Consider the following 14,331-nt stretch of genomic DNA (forward strand, 5'->3'; position numbering starts at 1 on the left):
TCATGCAGGTGTCCATGGTTGTGTTGCTGCAGATTTGTTCACATGCCTTCCCTTCAAAGGAGAACTAGTTCTGGTTTAGGATAAAGTTATTACAGTGTATGAGGAATGAGGTTGTGGGTTTGGAGTCTGAATAACATTGGGTAGGAAGGTGGCATCAACAGTGACAAGTAGGGATCCAGGAGGTGAAGGGGTGAGAATGGTGGAGAGTTGAAGGAAGTGGTTTGTGTCTTCATTGTGAGAGCCTAGATTATGGACAATTGGTTGGAGGTTTTGGTCAGTGAGTGCTGAAACTCTTTCGGTGGGGGGGGGGGGGGGGGGGGGGGAGCATGATAATCAGCCACAATGGGACACACAGAATTGTTGGGTTTGTGGATTTTGGTGAGCATGTAGAAGATGGGTGTGTGGGGTGTCATAAGAGTGAGGAGGGAAGTGGATTCAGAGGAGACATTCTGGGAATGGACTGAGGCTTGGGTTTGGAGGTCGTGTTGGACTTCTGGTATGGGATCTGTCTGTCAGAGTTTATAGCTGGAGGAGTCAGATAACTAGTGGAGGCCTTCTGCCAGGTAGCCACTATGAGGGAACTGGGCAAAGATGGTGGGGCTAAGTTTGAGGTTAGGAATTCTTGGAAGGTGACCAGCAGGTGGTTACATGGAAAGGGAGAGGTTCATGGTTGGATGGGGGTGTGAACTGGAAAAGGCAGGGTTAGGTGTTGGAATTAGGATGGTTTCGGTTGGTGGGATTGATGGCAAAGAAATGCTTCAATTGCAAGCATTGGGAGAAGGAGAGTACGCCTTCGACAGTCCAGCATGGTTAAGTTTGGGTCAAGGGCTAAAGATGAGGCCTTTGGATAGGACTGAAGCTTCTGTGGAGCTGAGGGTTTTTGTGGAAAGTTAAGAACAGTGACACACAGATATTTTGGCTCTAGATTTGGTGGAGAGTCGGTAGGGAGTTTTGGTGGATGTGGCAACTTGAAAAGGTCGGCTAAGTTGAAAAGATCTGCTAAGCAAGAATTTAGGTGATGTGAGGGGTGGACAGGGAGGAACACAGTGAGTCGTAGGATAGGGGTCAGACAGTGATGCACCAAGATGGCGGTAGGATGACAGCAGGTTGGATAACTTAAGGAGTTGGTGTCTGGAATGCTCCCCCAGGTGCTGGAGGGCAAATGATTCAGTTTCAGAGATGTATGGAGTAGGGATTACACAGTAATAGCATCTTGCAGAGGGAGCAGAGGTGATTCTCAGATGCCTGTGCCAGGGAGATGTGTTTTACCAGGTTGTGAGGGCCAGGAATTTGCAGAATCTGGAAAGGTTGGAAAGATGTATGTCATTGTGAAAGGAGGGCGGCATCCAGAGAAAGTCTCCCACCCTCTTTATTTACCAACCTCTGCCAACACACCCACCCATCTTTCCCTGCTCTTCTCCTTTGTCGCTCCTTCTTTCCCCACATCATTGCCCCACTGTTGGCATTCTAGTCCCTGCACACTCCACCAGACAGTGTTTGTCTCTCTCCTGTCTGTAAATTACTATCCCTTCCCCCTCCCTGCCCCCTCCAGATTGCTGCTTGCATCCCACAAGATAGTTGCATTCTGGTCCAAGATGCTGGCGTTGGTAGCCAGGTGCACATGAGAAGTACCTGCTTGCATGTATGAATGGTGTGTGTTTCTTTTTTTTTCTGATGAAGGCTGTGGCTGAAAGCTTTAGGTAAGTGTCTTTTAATTTTGCCTGGCTGTAATTTAACATGTCTTCTTTACAGTAACTAAAGTACAATATCCAGCTCTATCAGATGATTTAGTTTAATATCTAGCTCTATTAGATATTGAGAAGAAAATACCCATGCAATCCACCTATGTGCTGTGAATTGTCACCTTGCTGAAATTTTTACATCAAATTATGAATCATGTAACATTATTACTCTGAAGAATGGAAGACCTTAAGGCTTGTAAGTACTGGTAATAATTACATTCTCTCTCTGAAAATGCATGAAAATACATGTGCAAGTACATGATCTCTCAGGTTTTCTCAGTGCAATTGATTAAGAGTCTGATTCGAAGGTGTTGTTTCCATTTTATGCACAATATTTCAACAACTGACCCAACCACCTTCTTCAGGGGCTGCAAGTTTTTCTGTTGGGTGTATTTGCTCCCTTGACTACAATCAGATGCTGAACTATTGTTGGTCTCACACCATTATTTATAGCCAAATTTGATTCTTGGCACCCACAACATCCTTTGATACTCTTTTGTTTTTTTGAGCTTGTACTTATATTCTGTGAAACACAAATTCTCTCAGCATTTCCCAACTCTGGTGGATATGATTGCCGACAAGATCTTAATAAATTGAGTGCTGGATTCCAAGCATTACTCATACTGAAACTACTATCCCTGTTTATTATATTTTTGACTTATTTAATAGACTCCTTAATTATGTTGTGCCATAAACTTGGCATCTGCACCCCAATATTGGTCTCATTTTATTTCATTTCATGATTATGCATAAAATGGAAACAACTACTCATAAGAACATCCAGAAGCACACTATTAATCATGTTCAGTAATATTAGTTTATTACATTGGATATGAGGTAGAGACCGGAGCTGTAAGTTGTCAACGATGAACAGATAGTATAGAGGAGATAATGCACTTCTCTCACTGAGAAGAATGAAAGTTACTATTATAAATAGTGTGCAATATTCATGTTTACAAAACAATACAGTGCCATATACACAATTACAAAACACAACACTTTTAAGTGCAACATTTAACTTGCTTTCTGTGGTTTAATTACACACTTTTATGTTACAGATTTTCTTAATGCAAGAAGAACATATACCAAAACTGATGTGTCCTAGCATCTGTAATGGAGACACTGAAAAAGAGAAAGAGCAATCAAAGAAAACTGGAGTCATAATAACTGATGCTTGTGCCAAGTGGAGTCCTGTGTCTATATCAGAAACTTTAACAAATGTTAACTTACAAGTCAAGCCCGGAATGTTATGTGCAATTGTTGGGCCAGTTGGAGCAGGGAAGGTACTGACCAAGTTCATACCTAATTAAGTGTGCTTTAAATCATAGCTTTTTGTAGGTTTCTTTCTATAAATAATTATGAGGAAATCCCATTTCTGAAATAAATCAATAGACCCTTTAATTCATCTAAATATGTAAAATATAATGACTTATAAGTGACTGATAGCATCTTGGGTACCTAATAGGAGTATTATAACATAAATGTGTTATAGTTTGATGTATCTTTATCTTCTTCAGTCATTCTCCATATTGTTTATGTTTGCTATAGTATTTGAAGTATAGTCAACATAATGTGGTTTCGGTCCAGAGTTATTTTCACATATTTTCACCTAAAGTTTTTTTTTTTTTTTTTAAATTACATGTATGTATTTCATATCTGACTAAAACTTGTTAAAATCCTTTCATTAAGAAGTTACAACCGGTTTTTCATCAGTGGAGATGCATCTTTAGGTGATAAGTATTTTGCTTTCTTTTTTTTCCCTAACAGACATGGCATGCCAAAGTAAATCCACCATGACTGCTTAAAAAAGTAACAAAAATTATCACCTGAAGATGCACCTCCTCTGATGTGAAACTGTTTGTGACAGTTAATAAAAGTATTTAAACAGTCAGTGCGGAAGATTTTATTTTCCCTGTGCAGCTTTGGCTGCAGCTACCTAACCTCTAAAATAGTATGACTAAAAGTTTCCTTCAGTCATTGTAGGAACATCATCACCATCATCTTAAGTCCATGGAATACGATGCACAGCCTCTTCCAGAAACCATCTTCTCCCCAGATCTCTGACACTTTGCTGTCCAGTGAGCTTGTAGTTCATGGTGATTCTAGGCAGACAACCTTTTAAATTCTTTCTAAATGGTTACCGATTGACTTTATATTTCTGAATTCTGCTTTAAAAATCAAAAGCCTGCACCTCCTGTCTTATTTCTGTATTTCATATTTTTGACCATCAGTAAGCAACCTTGGACTGCCCTGAGAAATTTCATATCAGATGACATAATTTTCCTTCTGTCTTTCTCTGACAGTTCTAGCACCATTATCCCTCTAACAATAGTTTATATTCTTATAGTTTATATTCTTACATATGATAAGAAAATTTGTTGAATTTTCTGAAGAAATTAAGTCTGGTGCTGTTTTCTTGTGCACTATGAAAGCAAGATGAAAATATGATTCTGCTGTGGTAATCATTGAAAGCTTCACACATTGCTCCTTTTGAGAGCCAAACATGTTTACTTTAGCGTCTCTCCATCTATAGGCCTATGCTTGTTTTACACTTATTGTACAATAGTCACAGTTTCTTTAAAAGTTTATTTACAGAGAATATGAACCATTGAATATGTTCTTTTATAATTATGTATTTCCTTTTACTATGTGTACCTTAGTTTTGTGTGATACCATAGTTATACTTCTTAACATCCCAATCATGCTTTATAAAAGCTCTTGTACATTACTCATGATGATATCACTTGTATGCAAATGCTAAAAGATGGATGAATAAATGAATAAAGGTTCCACTGGGTACAAACCAAACTATTTCCTGGCCAGTTATTCCTCTAAACTTGAGTCATAGTTCTTCTACATACTCCTGCCCAGTGCTAAACATTTTAAGTTCCTCTTTGAGATATGATGCAACTGCCTCTTTACCTTGACAGCTGCACATGTTAACATTGTTATTTGTGTTATCTGCCCTTTGTATTTCAATAATCATACTTGTTTCAACTGCCTCATGATCACTGATACCTATTTCAGTATCAATATCCTCAAAGAGACCAGCGTGATTTCTGCCACTAGGTTTAACATATTTACACCGTGGGTGTGTTTCCAAACTATCTGTTCTAGGCAGTTTCAAAAAGATGCATTTAGTAATGTTATGCAAGATGTCATCTCACACCCACCACTTACAAAACAGTGACCATCCCAATTAGCTTTATAGAGTAACATATGTACTCAAAAACTGATATTAGTCTTGACCACTGTATTTATTAATTTTGTACTGCCTTATGCATTTTGGCCTTACACCATTCACAAAGGCTCTGGAAGTGAAATACATTAGAGAGCATCAGTGAAAAAAACATTGGTACAATTACATAAGATATGAAGTGTAAATGGAAGAAGCAAGCACTCAGTGAGAAAACATTGATAAAATATCTAAAAGGCATATCATAGAAAAGGGAGAAAGGAAGGAATGAAAGAGGGATGGAAGAAAGGAAGGATGGAAGGACGGATTAGCAAACTGTCTATAACACATTCTTAGGTAAAACAAAACTAAATTTGTTATACGTGGATGCAACATATCTGGTCTACATTACCTGATGGCATTTAAGTACAAACTGACTCATTGCACACATCAAAGTACTAGGTGAAGAAGAGTCCAGTTACCTATACTATGCAGTGTTTTGAAAATTACTTTTTGAAATATTGATATGATGTAGTGTTAAATGAGAAATAATATTCTATTACATCACCCAGTGTATTATTTAATAAATACCCATGTGCTGCAAGAGAACGGGCAAAAATTATACCTGCAAGATGGTATCACAGTAATTAAAATAAGTCAACATCTAGCTGTTCGTAAAATAATAAATTACAGCAGGTGCATAATTCACTATCTGGAAACGCATATATAAAAACATTAAAATCATTATATTTTTATTCCAACCATAAGATAAAACAAAATTTACAAAGTTACATGCCAAATGAAATCAAGCATACTTAATAGGTAACAGTTTTGCAGAGACAATTAAAAATCTAGAAGTCTTGTGTAACAATATTCCACTTACAATAGAACAAGTGATACACAATAAACTGATAAAACAGTACTCAAAAGTAGGATACAACAGATAATGCATACCAGAAATATGCCACATGTCTGGGAGGTTGCACAAAAAGATGGTGTCAATTATTTTTTATTTTAATATTTCTAAAATGTTATCCATATCAAGTAATAAATAATCTGGCCATTGTCTAACAGCAAGCTAGCAGTGAAAATATGGTTGCTACACGTAAGTGTTTTCAAAAATATTGGAGCATTATGACAAATCTGTCACCAGACAGATGAAGTGTACAGAATAATTGAAACACTTTTAAGTATCTTCTCTCGAAAACAAATCTTACGAATAAATAATGGCTTTTATATGAATACTTAAAGGATTTTCTACATGAAACTGTATGGTAGCTATATTGACCTTGTGTAATGGGTAAAGATAAATAAAAAGTTACACAAAGAACACATTTGTTTAGTATAAATTAACAAGTAAACATAAAATTACTGTAAATGAATGTTAAGTAAAGAAATACCATAATGAGTCGACATCTATTGAATTCCAATAATTTCTTGTAGCAATGAGTATAGATTTTCCAAGAACAAATTAAAGAAAGCAAACCTTATGAAAATATAATGGAATTATATGATAGAAATGTGCAATAACTGTATTAAACAGACATGAAATGAATGCAGACAAGACACTTTGTATCCATGTTTGACAGTTTCAGTTTTGTTTTAGCTCAGAATTTGTTGTAGATAGCGTGGTGAGTTCTACTTCTCTTAAATTAGTTTTCATTTTTATTTTTTATGTGCGTTTTCTATATTTTATCAAAGGTATTTTCAGTTAGTGCTTACTTCTCCCATTTTGCAATGTACATTTAATTTAACTGTACCAATGTTTTTGCACTGTACTCTTTCATATATTTCTTTTGTAGGGCCTTTTGAGAATGGTATAAGACAAAAATGCATAAGGTAGTATAAACCTAAATACAGTGTTCAAGTTTGATATCAGTGTTTGAGTTCATTAAAAATGGTCACAACATACCACAAACCATTTATGCATTTTGCTACTGTGTAACATATGTACTGGTGAATGATGGTTTTCTCTAACAGGTTTGGTGACATGTGAGTAAGTCTGGTAGCTGACTTCCCTTGATACTGAGTCTTGGCAAAAGAACCACACACACAGCTATTCATCTGATTTGAGTTCCTTGTCTATTGGGACTAGTACAACTACTGCATTTTCCATTTCTCTATTCTTTTGATATACACTAATATTTCCTCCAAAGACCCTGCTGCTGCCAATTTCCAGTTATAACCAGCTCTCTGCACCTTATATTATATGAGTTCCACAACTTTTTAGTACTGCTTCAAAGTTTGGGACTAATCATCAATGCTTGAGCAGCTGATCATTAGGATTTTAATCAACTCATCTGTGGGAGGTATTTCTGTGGATCTTACACTAACGCTTCAGTGTGTCCTACAACTTTCATTATCTGGACTGGATGGAGTGTTGTCCTGTCTAAAATACCCTTTTTTGCAGCCCACACACAGTCAGCTACCTGGGCAGCAGCATCTGATGTGTAGTGCACCCACGGCCCATTTTATTGGACTATGTACTGGATAGGATTTAATACTATATGTAATGTTTTTTTTGTGCATTTGAACAATCCATAGAAAAAGTTAATAAATCACATTACAACACTTTTCTGTATCTAACTTATGTTGTTCCATGTATCCTATGAATATCATTACTTAATTTTAATCTATACTTCCCTACCTATAAAATTAATATGTGGATGGATGATGTCTGGTCCAAGAAAAAATAGCAAACATGCAAGAGGAGGGAAAAGACTGTAATTCTGAAAGTGGCAGACATTGTTTATTTGAATGTTCAGCAGTCATCTGATTTTGTGAATCTAATTTACATGAACAACAGTAAACAGCCCACCTGACATTTCAGTCTATGCTTACCTAAGAAATAATGGCCCAAATGTATCTCAGTGAATTTGTGTAAAAGTGGACGTGGAAAAGAACTCTCTTGCCTCTAGAATGAATCTTTCACTCTGCAGTGGAGTGTTCACTGTTTTGAAATATCCTAGCAGACTGAAACTATATGACAGATGGGTGCTTGAACTTGGAACCTTGCCTTTCATCCTCACCACTGGAGCTATCCAGACATGACTCAAAAGCCAACCTCACAACTACACTTCAATTAACACCTATCTCCCTCTTTACAAACTTCACAGAAGTTCTCCTGAACATCATGCAGGATTAGCAGTCCTGGAAGAAAGGATGTTGCAGAGCAATGTCTTATCCAGATTGCAGAGATTATTTTTGGAATCAAATTAATTGTAGACTGAATTGGCATTATGGCCATTAAATGCAAAAAAAGTACTGAAACTGAATTCACTGGTAATTTTGCATCGAACAAGGAAGTTATATATTCCACACACAAGCAATAGTTTGTCTATTACAATCAATACTCTTCTTGGCTTTCAAATGTATAAATTACATTCATATATACTGAATTTTTGAAAATAAATGTAAAAAGCCAGAAAATATATTCTAAGCATTTGTTTCAGAAGAAAATAAATGGGTTTATAATGTACCTTTCACAGCAGACTAAATATATTTATTTGGTTTATTTATCCTATACCTGCATTATGATTTCAGAGCTCACTGCTTCATGCAATTCTCCATGAACTACCACTGAGTTCTGGCTCTATTTCGGTTGATAAAGTTGTCTCTTATGCATCACAAGAACCTTGGCTGTTTGTTGGTTCAGTACGACAGAACATTTTGTTTGGACAACCATATGATCACAAAAAGTATCAGCAGGTTGTGAAAGTCTGTGCTTTACAGAGAGACTTTGAACTCTTTCCTTTTGGAGACAAGACTATAGTTGGAGAAAGAGGTGTTTCACTTAGTGGAGGACAAAGAGCTAGGATCAATCTTGCCAGGTAAGGCACATCAAGCTACAACCAATTGTTTACTTTTAATAGCCAGTCATAGGTTATTTTATGAATAGCCATTTTATAAATCAAAATGTTTATTTGAAGAATAAAACTACTCATTCTCTTCATGAAACTTACTTAATACTTAATGTATTTAAGCTGAGAAACATAAGCTGTAAATTTTTGAATTAACTTTCATTAACTTAAGTAGCTTTATTTTTATTTTGAGTTTTGCTGCAGCTGCAAGTTTGTGTTTGAGAGTGCAGTTTTTCATGGTGAAATTCTTGAATAAATAGTTCACAGACTCCTTGCCATGTCAGTTTTTTTGTGATCCCAAACATTTGATGGTAATGATGAATAAGGAAACAGTGAGACATATTAATTCGTAGAATTGAGCTAACATAAGTAAAAATGCAAATCATTCTTGTAGGTAATCGGCAGGACCATATGTTTGTTGGCATGATGAGATGTTCTTTTGTAAACCACCTGAAATGTTCCCCATCTTAATCAGACACAGTGAGCGTGGTCTATGTAACAGTAAATAACCAGTTCTCATGTTTATAACAGGTACAGTGAAAATGATTTGAACTCCAGTTCTAACCTTAAAGATTTTCTCAGATATTTGTGTTTTTTTTTTCTTTTTGTACAAAAGGACACCCCCCCATGAACCATGGACCTTGCCGCTGGTGGGGAGGCTTGCGTGCCTCAGTGATACAGATAGCCGTACCGTAGGTGCAACCACAACGGAGGGGTATCTGTTGAGAGCCCAGACAAATGTGTGGTTCCTGAAGAGGGGCAGCAGCCTTTTCAGTAGTTGCAAGGGCAACAGTCTGGATGATTGACTGATCTGGCCTTGTAACAATAACCAAAACGGCCTTGCTGTGCTGGTACTGCGAACGGCTGAAACCAAGGGGAAACTACAGCCGTAATTTTTCCTGAGGGCATGCAGCTTTACTGTATGATTAAATGATGATGGCGTCCTCTTGGGCAAAATATTCCAGAGGTAAAATAGTCCCCCATTCGGATCTCCAGGCGGGGACTACTCAGGAGGATGTCGTTATCAGGAGAAAGAAAACTGGCGTTCTACGGGTCGGAGCGTGGAATGTCAGATCCTTTAATTGGGCAGGTAGGTTAGAAAATTTAAAAAGGGAAATGGATAGGTTGAAGTTAGATATAGTGGGAATTAGTGAAGTTCGGTGGCAGGAGGAACAAGACTTCTGGTCAGGTGACTACAGAGTTTTAAACACTAAATCAAATAGGGGTAATGCAGGAGTAGGTTTAATAATGAATAAAGAAATAGGAGTGCTGGTAACCTACTACAAACAGCATAGTGAACGCATTATTGTGGCCAAGATAGATACGAAGCCCACACCTACTACAGTAGTACAAGTTTATATGCCAACTAGCTCTGCAGATGATGAAGCAATTGAAGAAATGTATGATGAAATAAAAGAAATTATTCAGATAGTGAAGGGAGACAAAAATTTAATAATCATGGGTGACAGGAATTCGAGTGTAGGAAAAGGGAGAGAAGGAAACATAGTAGGTGAATATGGATTGGGCCTAAGAAATGAAAGAGGAAGCCGCCTGGTAGAATTTTGCACAGAGCACAACATAATCATAGCTAACACTTGGTTTAAGAATCATGAAAGAAGGTTGTATACATGGAAGAACTCTGGAGATACTAAAAGGTATCAGATAGATTATATAATGGTAAGACAGAGATTTAGGAACCAGGTTTTAAATCGTAAGACATTTCCAGGGGCAGATGTGGAATCTGACCACAATCTATTGGTTATGACCTGTAGATTAAGGCTGAAGAAACTGCAAAAATGTGGGAATTTAAGGAGATGGGACCTGGATAAACTGAAAGAACCAGAGATTGTACAGAGTTTCAGGGACAGCATAAGGGAACAATTGACAGGAATGGAGGAAAGAAATACAGTAGAAGAAGAATGGGTAGCTTTGAGGGATGAAGTACTGAAGGCAGCAGAGGATCAAGTAGGTAAAAAGACGAGGGCTAGTAGAAATCCTTGGGTAACAGAAGAAATATTGAATTTAATTATTGAAAGGAGAAAATACAAAAATGCAGTAAATGAAGCAGGCAAAAAGGAACACAAACGTCTCAAAAATGAGATCGACAGGAAGTGCAAAATGGCTAAGCAGGGATGGCTAGAGGACAAATGCAAGGATGTAGAAGTTTATCTCACTAGGGGTAAGATAGATACTGCCTACAGGAAAATTAAAGACACCTTTGGAGATAAGAGAACGACTTGTATGAATATCAAGAGCACAGATGGAAACCAAGTTCTAAGCAAAGAAGGGAAAGCAGAAAGGTGGAAGGAGTATACAGAGGGTCTATACAAGGGCGATGTACTTGAGGACAATATTATGGAAATGGAAGAGGATGTAGATGAAGATGAAATGGGAGATGTGATACTGCGTGAAGAGTTTGACAGAGCACAGAAAGACCTGAGTCGAAACAAGGCCCCCGGAGTAGACAACATTCCATTGGAACTACTGACGGCCTTGGGAGAGGCAGTCCTGACAAAACTCTACCATCTGGTGAGCAAGATGTATGAGACAGGCGAAATACCCTCAGACTTCAAGAAGAATGTAATAATTCCAATCTCAAAGAAAGCAGGTGTTGACAGATGTGAAAATTACTGAACTATCAGTTCAATAAGTCACAGCTGCAAAATACTAACGCGAATTCTTTACAGATGAATGGAAAAACTAGTCGAAGCCAACCTTGGGGAAGGTCAGTTTGGATTCTGTAGAAACACTGGAACACGTGAGGCAATACTGACCTTACGACTTATCTTAGAAGAAAGATTAAGAAAAGGCAAACATACGTTTCTAGCATTTGTAGACTTGGAGAAAGCTTTTGACAATGTTGACTGGAATACTCTCTTTCAAATTCTAAAGGTGGCAGGGGTAAAATACAGGGAGCGAAAGGCTATTTACAATTTATACAGAAACCAGATGGCAGTTATAAGAGTCGAGGGACATGAAAGGGAAGCAGTGGTTGAGAAGGGAGTTCAATCTGTATACTGAGCAAGCAGTAAAGGAAACAAAAGAAAAATTCGGAGTAGGTATTAAAATCCATGGAGAAGAAATAAAAACTTTGAGGTTCGCCGATGACATTGTAATTCTGTCAGAGACAGCAAAGGACTTGGAAGAGCAGTTGAATGGAATGGACAGTGTCTTGAAAGGAAGATATAAGATGAACATCAACAAAAGCAAAACGAGGATAATGGAATGTAGTCGAATTAAGTCGGGTGATGCTGAGGGAATTAGATTAGGAAATGAGACACTTAGAGTAGTAAAGGAGTTTTGCTATTTGGGGAGCAAAATAACTGATGATGGTCGAAGTAGAGAGGATATAAAATGTAGACTGGCAATGGGAAGGAAAGCGTTTCTGAAGAAGAGAAATTTGTTAACATCGAGTGTAGATTTAAGTGTCAGGAAGTCATTTCTGAAAGTATTTTATGGAATGTAGCCATGTATGGAAGTGAAACATGGACAATAAATAGTTTGGACAAGAAGAGAATAGAAGCTTTCAAAATGTGGTGCTACAGAAGAATGCTGAAGATTGGATGGGTAGATCACATAACTAATGAGGAAGTATTGAATAGGATTGGGGAGAAGAGAAGTTTGTGGCACAACTTGACCAGAAGACGGGATCGGTTGGTAGGACATGTTCTGAGACATCAAGGGATCACCAATTTAGTATTGGAGGGCAGCGTGGAGGGTAAAAATGGTAGAGGGAGACCAAGAGATGAATACACTAAGCAGATTCAGAAGGATGTAGCTTGCAGTAGGTACTGGGACATGCAGAAGCTTGCACAGGATAGAGTAGCATGGAGAGCTGCATCAAACCAGTCTCAGGACTGAAGACCACAACAACAACAACAACAACAACAGATGGACTTCACTATTTAGTGTCACATCGTTATTTACTCATGTGATGCTATTCTTATAACTAATAGTCATAGAAATACAAAGAGGAAGATATTTATGTAAGATTTTTTTCTTGTTCAAAATGTTTTATGACTTTTTATTCAGTGTCCCTTGATCCATTGTGGAAGTGGGACAGCATCTGCTCAAATATTTACCAAGGAAAATAGTCAGACAGCCATATATTTTGTAAAGTTATTTTATTTAAATGACAACCAGTTTCAAGATCTCAAGACTGTTATCTTTAGGCCCCTATTCACTCCATGTACAGACAATCAGATGTATCAATAATTGCATAGTGGAGCCATCAATATCTGGATTCTGTTAATTCACTTTTGGATTTTTTACTTTGATGACTGAGCACACCTGCAGTCCTCAGACAGTAGGTGTGCTCAGTTGTTGTCAATTCATTGAAGTAAACACTCCCAAAATTAATTCATGGAATCCAGATATTAAAATGTAAATGTAAATGTCGTGCGACTAGGGTCTCCCATCGGGAAGACCGTTCGCCGGGTGCAAGTCTTTGGATCTGATGCCACTTCGGCGACTTGCGCATCGATGGGGATGAAATTATGATGATTAGGACAATGACAACACAACACCCAGTCCTTGAGTGGAGAAAATTTCCAACCCAGCCAAGAATCGAACCCAGGCCCTTAGGATTGATATTCTGTCACACTGACCACTCAGCTAGCAGGGGCGGACATCCAGATATTGATAGTTCCAATATGCAAGTATCAATACATCTGACTGTATAGCTGAGATGCTGAGTCGCAGACAGGCACATTGAAAGTCACAAAATAAGCTTTTGTTCAACGAGGCCTTTGCTAAAAGTAGACAATAGACACAGTCATCTCCAGCTGCCAAAGACTGTGGTCATGCGTGTGTGAACTGCATTTGCATATGTGTGTGTGTGTGTGTGTTTTATCTATTTTTGACAAAGGCTTTGTTGACCAAAAGCTTATTTTGTGACACTCTTTTTGTTGTGCCTATCTATGACTCAGCATCTCTGCTATAAGGTAAGTAGCAACTATCCTTTTTATAATATTGTCACATTTCTTCCAGGATTTTCCATTGTTTCATACATCTGAATGTCTATACGTGACTGAAGATGAGATTATTGAAATGCCAAAACTAGTTCTTGTCTAAATAAAATAACTTCTCAAAAGATACAGCTATTTAATGATTTTCTTTGGTAAAAAATTTATTCTGTAGGTCACCACATGCTGCCATAGCTCTCTGCATGAAGAAAATGTGATGATGCAAGTGAATTTTTCAAGGTAACACAATTGACTGTGAGGCAAAGGGGACTTAGAACAGAATCATGACTCATTTAAACATCCTCAAATGTGCTGTATTCTGTATTTGTAATTACAGAGAACCTTATTGGCAAATACATCTTTGACTCAGATCAACTAATGAAAACCATCCATGCTTCCAGGCAAGCAAAAATTTCCAGTACTAACTTCCCAAAAGACATCAAAGCATTGATAATTTACTTGTGTAGTGTTTCTACTTTGCTTAGAAAGTGGATAGATTTCATAAGTTTTTGAGATGTGTACAGAAATGTTAGCATGTCTTCCTTATTTCCCCTCCCTCAGGTCAGAACACTTAATTTTCTGGGGAATTC

At 37.6% G+C, this 14,331-nt stretch overlaps 1 protein-coding gene across 2 annotated transcripts in view; it reads left to right on the forward strand.

Annotated features, from left to right (window-relative positions):
• Positions 1-14,331, forward strand: part of LOC124592171 (ATP-binding cassette sub-family C member 4-like) — a 307,575-nt gene that overhangs the window by 178,375 nt on the left and 114,869 nt on the right. For both annotated transcript variants that reach the window (XM_047131809.1, XM_047131810.1), the window contains exons 9-10: positions 2,801-3,025; positions 8,461-8,747. In XM_047131809.1, coding sequence (XP_046987765.1) covers positions 2,801-3,025; positions 8,461-8,747 — 512 coding nt within the window. The remainder of the gene's footprint in view (positions 1-2,800; positions 3,026-8,460; positions 8,748-14,331) is intronic.

This window comes from Schistocerca americana, chromosome 2, assembly GCF_021461395.2.
Source record: "Schistocerca americana isolate TAMUIC-IGC-003095 chromosome 2, iqSchAmer2.1, whole genome shotgun sequence".
NCBI lineage: Eukaryota > Metazoa > Arthropoda > Insecta > Orthoptera > Acrididae > Schistocerca > Schistocerca americana.